This window comes from Papilio xuthus, unplaced genomic scaffold, assembly GCF_000836235.2.
Source record: "Papilio xuthus unplaced genomic scaffold, Pxut_1.1 DF825928.1, whole genome shotgun sequence".
Classification (NCBI taxonomy): domain Eukaryota; kingdom Metazoa; phylum Arthropoda; class Insecta; order Lepidoptera; family Papilionidae; genus Papilio; species Papilio xuthus.
Genome location: NW_013532721.1, coordinates 2,566,092 through 2,577,021, shown reverse-complemented (window position 1 = coordinate 2,577,021; position 10,930 = coordinate 2,566,092). Strand labels below are relative to the sequence as shown.

Below are 10,930 nucleotides of genomic sequence, written 5' to 3'. Positions count from 1 at the left end.
TGCGGAGTGGGACAAGGCGCACAAGAAGGCAGCCATCGATCTGTTCCGACTCGTGCAGATTTACATGGGAGACCGCAAGGCGCGCCCCGGCATGACGCTCAACTCCGTCGCCCAGGATATATTACATGCCACATTTACCAATGAAAAGTTAGTACATTTTGTTATAATTAAAGCTTAATGAATGACATTTTATTTGGTTTGTATTAGACTACAGTTATTGTGTGATTCAAACGTGCAGGTTACGCGATGAGCTGTACGTGCAGCTGTGCCGGCAGACGACGGAGAACCCGCTACGAGACTCGCTGCTGCGCGGCTGGGAGTTGCTGGCGGTGTGCCTCGCCTTCGTGCCGCCCTCGCCCGCCTTCCAGCCCGCACTCACCAACTACGTTAACAGGCACAGAGACCCCGCATTCGCTGATGCCTTCCCGGAAGTAAGATTTAACTATCTTTTCTTTCGGTGCAAGCTTACAAATTCTGTTTCACTAAAACGATTGCTGGTGTAGATCATTACGAATAATAAAACTTTTAGAAAGGCAAGTAGTATTTTTTCTATGTTGAAGACAGATGAATGCAATAAATTATTTGCAGGTTGGTAAATGGCCGATCCACGTTCAAGTATCGCACTATGCCGGAGTGGCGTGTAAACGTTTAGAAAGAATCGGTTTTGGCGGGAAGCGGCAGCCAAGAAAACCCAGCACTGAAGACATAGACCAAGCTAGGGTAAATTTAAAATTAACATTGTTATGTGGGTGGCGTGATGAAATATTTGAAATCAAAGCCTAATCACAATTTTTTTAGTTGCACACAGAATAGAATCGTGGTACCATATTAAGGTATTCATTGAAGATTGTTCTTCCTTTGTTCCCTATTTTAATAACGCTGTATGCGTGTTAATCCTTTTCAGATCCAGATCTTCCGTCAGTCGATGTTCGGTAACACCCTGGCGGAGGTGATGGCGCTGCAGAAGGAGCGGTTCCCGCACCGGCAACTGCCGTGGGTGCAGGTGGCGCTGTCGCAGCAGGTGCTGGCGCTCAGCGGCCGCGACACCGAGGGCATCTTCCGCGTCTCCGCTGACGTCGACGAAGTTAATGCCCTTAAGGCCAAGATCGACAACTGGGAGCTACCCGACGCTTCTACATTGACTGGTTAATTATTCTAATCTATACAGAATTTTCCACTGTAAATAATCCGAGAGAGATTACTGATTGAGATGAATAATATGCTAGTGAAGTGGATTCAGAAGCCATGCAACCTAACATACTGTGATCTATCTATATTCTTGATCTAGGTATCTATTCATTTTCGGTGGAAGTTGTTTTTTTTATTTAATGTATATGTATGTTATATCAGATGCGCACGCGCCGGCCAGCCTACTGAAGCTGTGGTACCGCGAACTGTACGAGCCGCTGATCCCGGACGCACTGTACGGCGCTTGCGTGGCCGCCGGCAGCGACTTCGCCGCCTGTGCACGCGCGTTGCAGCGCCTGCCCGCGCTCAACAGACTCGTACGTACATCACCACTAATTTATCCACTTTCGTAGAAGGAAAGAGAATGTCGTAATTATTTGGAAATTGAAGCATTTTGTTACATAAATTAATTTTTAAATAATTTTCAGGTTCTCACATATTTAATAAGTTTCCTGCAACAATTCACCGCGCCGGAGGTGGTCAGTCAGACCAAGATGGACTCTGCCAACCTGGCGATGGTGTTCGCGCCCAACTGCCTGCGCTGCACCTCGCAGGACCCGCGCGTCATCCTCGAGAACGCCCGCAAGGAGATGACCTTCCTCAAGACCCTCATCACAAACCTCGACACCTCGCACGTGCAGGATCTTCTGTGACCGACGAATCTCAACTATTGCAACAACAACATTGTTGCAGTACCCGACACCGACTTCTAGCGAGTCGGTCGTGCGGAGAGGACCTTTGAATGTGTACCATATCGACATGTTGTGTCTAGTCTGTCTCGTTCCAATTGACCCGTGAGTTAAGGACGCACGCATCTAGGTTAACTATACTCCGATTATATTTGGACATTCTCTTGTATATTTTTTGTATTTTTGTACGCTATATATCTTACTTTTACTTGGTTGTATCCAAAGATATTTAATGAGATGTGATTTTTTTTTTAAATTAATATTTTAGATGTGAAGCTTTACAAAAGTGAATGTGCAATGTTTGCACGGAGTTGTTACGGAGCGTCGTCTGTTTGTTATATTAGTTGATATTTGTTTGTGTGTGAATGAATGGCAGTTAATTTATTTTAAGATTGCTCCTATACAATTATAAGTACACACTTTCGGTATGTCGTGTGTGGATGCCCTAATCACATGTTATATAGTGGACCGACTCTTAATAGTAATAAACAATAAGGTGTGAAGTATTTTCTCAAGTATTTGCTACACGTTTCTTACAAATTAAAGGGAATTGTGAAGGAGCAATTTCGTAGTTATATTTTATCTGTGCGTTTGTCCTTCGAATAGCATTTTTTTGATCGGACTCGAGCGCAATCATATCACAATTTTATTGTCATTATCGTCACAATAAGCATTTATATAATTTTTTTCTATAATTTAACTAAGTAATCTGTTTACAAATAAGGTTTTTACGTTTAACTATAAAAGTTATTGACATGAAAATTTAATGATGTGCAATTTCTATATCTTATTACTTAGAACTTGAGAACTATTAACATAATTGATGGAATCTTTTGTGAGTTATATGAATTAGTTTTTTTGTTTTTTATTCGATCTCTCTTTAGACTGATTTGTGTATTTTATTTCTTAATGGCAGCTATTATTCAACTGTTTTTTTTATATTTTTTCCCTTAATACGTATCGATATAGAAATTGCATTATGATTTACGACGCTTGCCTTATCGGATGTAGCAATAGATGTGTGGTTTACGAATGAGTGGTCAAAAACAAAGTTACTATTATGTAATAGTATATAAAAAAACCTATTTACATATAGACATGCTGAGATAATATAGAAAAATATTAAATATTTATTGAATATTCCTAACTTCACAGTTGCGATTCTTGCTATTTTTAGATCAGAAATTATTGTTATAAAGCAGACGTAATTGAATGCTATGCGCGATGAGATATAGAGAGCTATTGATTGCCTTGAAATAGCAACACTATTATAATCCAAGTATCAAAATATTTCGCACTATGTTAGAAAATGTATATTTAAAAAGTTGAGTTCCACAAATAAACATAGAACATTAAAATTCACTTTAAAATGCCTCTTTAATTAAATAGTTTAAATTCTAAATGAATAATGTAAAAAAAATGAAAAAATTTTGGAGCTCTTAAATACATTTACATGCTATAGTTATCTACGATCCGATAGAAATTATCTTACTCTTTAAATACACATTGCTATGTTTGCATAATGTAGATTGGTTGCGTTGGATTTGGAATATTAAAGCTCCAATATACTATATGTAGATTTCTGTAAAAATGTATATATGCATAGTAAATAATTACCAAACCGATATATCCATGCTGTTTGAAAAATAAAATATGGAAGCAAATTTATTAATCAGATGTATAATCTATAAAAATTACGTTGCAAAATACTGTTACATTGATAATACTACCATTGTTCCATTACAAAAGAACTAAATATTGTAAGTCCATACATCGATTTCATTACACGAATTTCAAAGTTTAATCTGAAATATATAAAATATAAGATAGAGTGAAGGGAAATATAATATTAATATAGTACGAGAAAAATTGTTTTGCCGGTAATATTTTGGAATTTACGCGCGCAATCTGATATCGATTTTTATTCTTTTTTTTAATTTACACCAACCAATAAACAAATGAAAACGAGTATTTTATTTTATAAAGTCATATGACAAATACACCAAGCTTTTTATACTGTTTAGGCTTTGGTTGAAAACATTGTATAAAGCCGCTAATGGTGAGGTAATTTGTTTTAATTTTTTTATCCCCTTCACTTTTTATCCCTATCATTGACAAGGTAATGAAGGTATGGGGTTATTACGCATCAGAATTCATTATTTCAACAATAGATAATTGTTTTACAAAATGTCTCATTATTATTGTCTTCATGCCATCAAGGTTTATGATTTTCCTTATTTTTTTTTACAATCATTCATTTTGTGACAAACACTTTTTTCAACACAAATTTTAAATGAAGTTGACATGTTATTTCAAACTTAGTCGTAATATTTCAAATTACCAAATATCTGTTTTAGGTAATCTCATGATAATTTTTCGTTATAAAATTATTATTTTTTTAAAGATTTTTTTGTGGAATGTTTCGTAACGTCATTTATTCTCGCTTACTGTTTTTTTAAAGAACTACCGCGTCTACATTTGTATCTTGGCACCTAAAGTATGAATTACCGTTTTATTTTGTACCTTTGTAACAGACTGATCCAGCACCTAGTTTTGTCTTTTTACTGTTTTGATGCTTTGCTCTAAACTCTTTTGTCATTTTGGTTTTTTTTTTCAAATCAAAGGAGATCATTTTTGGGCTTACATTATTGTAATGACTTGTCAAAAAAAATAATGCATTGTAAAAAATCAAAATTTAATAATATGCCAAATCCTTATTTTTGTAAATTTAAAGCGCCAGCATGTTAAGTTTAAAGTGAAAGAAGATGACAAAAAAAGCAATAAAAATAAATAATTAACAGTTTAAGATATGGCAGCAAATGTCAAAATTCAGATTGAAACATCAAAAAACCTAACTCCATCTGTCAGATGCACGGTTTTTAAGTTATTTGACATTTAATAAATTTAATTTAATTTAAAGGTCCATACAAAAATTAATGATCTCCTTTTATGAAACAAAATAGTTCTTTAGAGTTTATTAAACTTTACTCAACACACAACTACTGTTGTAAATAATTATTTTTTTATATTTTTTTTCTTTTTTTAATTCGAATTTCGTTATAAGAACTAAATGGCAATTATTCCATCACTACATTCCGCCTAATCAAAGTTTTTTCGTCACTTTTTATATGCTCACGGAGAGTGCATAATTATCTTTTTTTCAATTTAATTTGCAATTTTTTTTATTTTTCAATTTGGTTAAAAATAAAAAAAGATTAATTTTAAAGTATAGTGATATAAATTTAGTGAAAAAAATAGAGGCCTTTGCTCTGTGTATATAAATGTGGAACGTATTTACGAATATTCCTTAAGCAAATGTTTATTGAAATGGATAAGCTTTAACGGTTTTAAATGTACAGTGAGGATTTGTGGTAGAATGCCACTTCTAAAGCGATAATCATTTGAATGTAATTTATGCGTTGAAACTATAAAGATCATATTGTAGCAATGAAGTCTCTTTCCTATGGTCGATGTGCAGTTTTGACCTAGTATTATAACAGTGTTACCGTAACAAATGTGTTACAATTTACTTTGTGCCATATCTATGTAAACGAGGCTTAAACACTGCCTCTATGGTGTAAACTATCATTTTTAATAATTTAAAAGTTTCATCAGTGTTGCAATTATAAATAATTCCTTGTAAAAGTAAAATTCTGATTGAATATAATGATTTTTATTGACATTACTTCTCAAATTCATATTAGTCATGTGATTTAACATATTTCCCTCACCATATAGAACTAATGCATGTGTTCTATTTTTTTGCCATAATAATGTAAAGTGGAAAAGAATCTCTTTAATTAAAATTTTAAAACTATTTTTTATAATTGCAACATATTGAATTTAATACATTTATGTGTCTACCGAATTGTATTTAACGTAGAATTTTTTTTCGAATTTAGATTTCGTATAATCTTATAAATTTCGTATAAACTTATAATAAATCTGAACGAGGAATTTGGGGTGAGATGAAATATTAAAGGTAATCGAATTTTTTTTTATTTCATTAAGTTGGTTCCGTTATTTTCAAAGCACTTAAATTATGCAGCTATTCACTGTTTAAATGTCGAAGTAATACTGTTTGCGGTTAAAAAGTTGTTGTAAAGTTGTATAGCGCTTATAAATACAAAAAGATAGTTTGAATTATACTTAAAACCTTTGTATATAACACGCCTAACTTTTCATTGTTAATTTAGATAAGAAATGCCTACGATGTTCAATAATGTAGGTTACCAATGTAAATGAACTTTCAAGAATAAAATATCTAAATATCTGTTGGATAATTGCGATATCATAAGATTGTTTTATTTATCTACTAAAGTATTATTACCCTTATTTGTTTTGTTTATTTGTACCAGTTCTTTTTTAATTTATTAGAGTACCTACTACTATTTCGTGTTTCAAAACAATAATCGTTATTTCGTAACTCCTATTTGTATGAAAATTCATTTGTAAGTTTTTGGAGTTTCCAGGAGAATCCAACAAGATACTTTTATTATGGGTGACTTAATAGTATTACGAATGCTCTCTTCAAGATTTATTATACATTCAATATATTATACTTCAAATGACGATCCATTTGCTCTAATTATTTAATAATACCTTTTACACCGTAAGTCTGACGAAGTTAATTACGCAGCATTATTTTAATACGTCAATTCCTTTAGCACCTGTAATCCTTGGATTACAAGCACGTTTTCAAACTATAGTCTAACAAATATCAAGTTCTTTATGTCGGTGTATTTCAAAGTTATACCAAAAATGTTGAGAAATATTCAATATATGAATCTCGTGCCACGTTTGATGAGTCTAATGGGAACTACTATTTATACTGTTAATACTAATTCAGTCAGAGAAAAAATTGAGTATCGTTTTAATTATGTTGGCTTAATGTGCTTTGTAATTTGGCACAGTGTATACTTTTATTCCTCATTCATCTCTTATATAGAAGGACAAACTATCTTGAGACTTTTGTACGACACAAAATTAAAACAATATGGAGATTCTATACAAGATATCTTATCTTTTCTGTACGTACTGTTTCTTATGTGGAAGATACCATTCGATTTGAGCAAAAGTATTGGAGAACCACAAGAATTTGCCAATATCGATAAAACCTTTGATCGGTTGTTCCAAAAGGTAAAGCAATTTCAGACATCTTTAGTTGGATTGATAGTGATTTTAATTCAAATGGCATTAAGTGGGGTAAAAATGTGGACATTATGGCTGATCCTGAAAGATCTTAATGTTCCTTTACCCTGGAATAAAATGTATAATATTGTGTATATCGAAATGTTGATGTTGACGATTGCTAATCATTATTGTTTTTATTTGATGATGGTAAAGGAGCGATATAAAACCGTGAACAAAATTCTTAGGGCGATAAAAGATAAGAATTCACATGAATATTATATTTTTGTTCGAGAGAGACGAGCCCGGAACGAAGATAAAGCTTTGCAGCTACAAGAAAAGTGCGTGTGTGAGAAAATAAAGACATGCGCTAACATTGTTAGTACTTTGTATGAAAGTACAGAGAATTCAAACAAGATATATGGTGTGGCTTTAGTATTTACCATGTTCTTTTGTTTGATTACGATAACACTGAACTTGTTCTACTTAATGGAAGCCACTGCTTCTGGTTTGTTCTACGACGCGCCGAGGTACTGCGCGTTCCTAGTCTATGTATTTTGGCATATCATTGTAGGCATTGCCGTCATCTATGCATTCGTATGTCTATGCGAATTAACTGTAGCTGAGGTAATTATTTGATATTTAGCGTTCCTTTTATATATATTTTTCCTTTTACAATTCATTAAAAATGAAACTACGAGATGTATGGCAGCTACATATAGCTATATATGTAGCTGCCATACATCTCGTAGTTATAGTATATATGACAATAGACAATAGTCTATTATCATATATCTCGCAAAAAAAAATCTGTATATTGAATAAGCTAATGGTTAACCACGATCCCACCTGATGAAAGTACATCTAAAATCATTACTTCTACATTAAATGTGTAAACTTTCATGAGCCATTTTTTTATATGATAAGGTGGCAAACGAGCCACCAGAAATCGCTGAAATAGCCAAGCGTCCGTTGCCCTTGGACATCCACAATTGCAGATGCCTTGCTTTCATTTGATATACGGAGGAGGGGATTCACAGAAAGAGAATATTTAACATCGTAAACTAATATACAAACGGCTAAACAAGTTTTTACTCATTATACTTGCTATATTTTAATATTTATTTTCAATTTCCAGGCTAAAGCTACAGGATTTCTTATTCATGAGATTATTAACAATAATGTCAGTACTGCTATAACATCTGAGGTAATTTCTTTTTTGTATTTTTTTGTGTTCTTGCATAAAATAATATACATACATATATTATAGGGTCGATGAATAAAGATATTGTGATTAGATTTTATGTTGCAAAAGTGAGGAATGATAGTTTTGGTGAGGATAGGAGATTTGAAGAATTTTAAGAAAAATTCTTCAAATCAAATTAGTTGTTGCCGATGAGCGTGGATGACTAAGTCGATGGATATTGGGCGTGAGCGATGTACATACATACATATACAAACTTTAGTAAGACATTAATAAAATGAATGAATCCTCGTATTAAAAGGAAACAAGTCCAACAGTTAGGTCATGTACAAACAATAATTACTCATATGTAAACCATTTTACGTAATTTAAATTCCAGCTATATAATAATTATAATAAATACTTTTAATATATTATGTTAACATTTTTTTATATTACGTAGCCTAATTATTTATATTGCTTTTAAAATCGGTGATAAATTATTTCCTTGCTTTGCTTTTAGTGGCCATTATACCTAAAACAAAAAATATTCAAATTATTTACGGTGGCTGGAATTTACAAAATAATAGTAGTTTTAGATTTTTTTTGCATTACACCAACAATACAGTTAGACAATATTTAAGTAAACACGTGTTTTAACCCTTTGATCGCCGGTGACATTGTAATAAAAGGTTATGGTTAGGCCCTTTGTTTTGTAATTTTTAGATAATATTTGAATGCACACTTTCAGACGCTAAGCACACTCTTTCATTTACTTACGACACATTAAAAAACAATATCATAAGAAAGAAAGTGCTTCATGAGAAAAAAGATATTCCACGTACTTAATATTGCAACAAATGTGTAACAAAAACAGAACCCATGTATGTTTTAAAAAGTGCAAAGTTCAAAAAAGCATTGAGATATGAAATTGTTTCGTTGTTTGAAATAAACCGAAATTAATTTCGGCACAGCTTTTAATTAGCCTTCAAAATGTTCGTTGCTGCAAGACTCGTACTTGACTGTCAGGCAAAGTTGAACGACCGGACCGTTTGGAATAAAACCTCAACTTGCAGGCAATGCAGTTGTCTCTACAACTACTGCACCAAATTCCCGTGTTCACCGCTCGGGGCTTGTATAAGCTGGACTACTTACTTATAACAGAGGTGAGGTATAAACTGATCATGTCTACGGTTTTGTCTAAAACTCTGCCCTACTAGGAAGCTACTGGCACTGGCCGCTTACCCACACAGAGAGCCTAGCACGAAAATTCGTAAAAAAATATCCGTAACGGCATTGACAACATTTGTATTAAAATTTGTGCAGCGCCCCTACCGAGCGTAATGTACACCAAAACCAACAAAAGTAATTGACCACCGAAAAGTTTTAACACAAACTGACTGAGGGCGCGCTATGGCTACTCTACATCGTAAGGTCCAAGGTCAATCTTGTAAGGCAAAAAGTTCTTACTTTCGTAATATTCATAAGAAATAAGTTTTATTTATCTTTCTTGTATGTTATCTATTGCAGGGCGCTCGCTCCGTGGTGACGTTCCTCGTGATGCTCATTCAGTTTGTTACTGATCCGCCTTCATCGTTATAAATTATTTTCATATGTATAAAATGAATAAACCAATTATGTAATCTTTTGCACTCCTCTTTCCCTTACCCTATACTATAATAACTATGTTCCAATGATAAATTGCGCATGGCGTAAAATAGTCTTACTAATATGTATGGAACTCTGACGTTTTTCACGGGTTGAGCACCCGTGCAGACAACATTTCGAACGTCCGTAAAAAACTTGTAAGATGTGGTTTTGATAGTTATAAAGGAATTATAATTATTTAAAAGATAGGTAATTAGCATTCTACTTAGATAAAAAATATTATATAATATAATATTATTTTGTCAGTGGTAGAGCCCGCTTTAACATCTTCGCACGAATCGGCCCGGCTCGCCCGGTGAAATACCACGACCACACAGAAGACAGGCGTGAAGTGAAAGCAATTCCGCGTTTCGTCTGATGAGTGTGCGTCCCGGAGGCCAAAATTAGTCCTCTTTCCCTTCCCACCCTTTTTCTTATAAGGAAAGGATGGGAAGTGGAAGTGGACTTTCCGGATGAGAGGATGCATGGAAAGGGAAAATATTTTCTTCCTGTGCATCCTCTCCTCCGTCGATTAAAGGTAGGCAACACATATGCGGTTGCGTATGTCTATGGGTAGCGGTCGCTTCGCTATTTCAGCGATTTCAGGTGACCGCTCGCTCGTTTGCCACCTTATGATATAAAAAAAAAAAAAAAAAAAACATCATTAAAACCATTATAAAAAAATATTATAAAGAGGAAATACTTGATTATTTGTTTGTTTGCTTGCATTGAATAGGCTCCGATACTATTAAAGCCGATACTATTTGACCCGGGTATTGTCGTTAAACTGCGTCCAGACCACCGGAGGACGGGCAGCAGCGTCCCTAGGTTACGGTGGAACTACTGCGATCGCCAACCCGCCTGCCAAGCGTGGCGATTATTGGCACAACCCTCCCAACGATGGTTACAAAACGACCACGGCCCCTAGTACCCGGCGGCCTCGCCGTTCCTGGTTACGGTAGCGACCAGGGCGACGACGAGGCAGGGGGTGCTAAGAATCCCCGGTTCGGATCCGGCTACCACAAACGACGACCCTTGGCCCTGGCAACATTAAACACGCGCACATTGCGGACGGACGGGAGGATCGCGGAGC

The 10,930-nt window shown here is 34.5% G+C and overlaps 2 protein-coding genes across 2 annotated transcripts in view; both read left to right on the top strand.

Moving 5' to 3' along the window:
• The window catches only part of RhoGAP93B (MyTH4 and RhoGAP_KIAA1688 domain-containing protein RhoGAP93B), an 8,249-nt gene extending 5,701 nt beyond the window's left edge, over positions 1–2,548 (top strand). Inside the window, exons 14-16 of the mRNA XM_013322752.1 lie at positions 905–1,145; positions 1,351–1,505; positions 1,617–2,548. Of these exons, the coding sequence (XP_013178206.1) occupies positions 905–1,145; positions 1,351–1,505; positions 1,617–1,841 (621 nt within the window). The 3' untranslated portion in view covers positions 1,842–2,548. The remainder of the gene's footprint in view (positions 1–904; positions 1,146–1,350; positions 1,506–1,616) is intronic.
• Positions 2,549–6,689: 4,141 nt separating this feature from the next.
• On the top strand, positions 6,690–9,792 carry LOC106125044 (uncharacterized). Its single transcript, XM_013322130.1, has 3 exons — positions 6,690–7,634; positions 8,146–8,214; positions 9,721–9,792. The coding sequence occupies exons 1-3, from the start codon at positions 6,690–6,692 to the stop codon at positions 9,790–9,792; spliced, it is 1,086 nt and encodes a 361-aa protein (XP_013177584.1).
• The last annotated feature ends 1,138 nt before the right edge of the window (positions 9,793–10,930 follow it).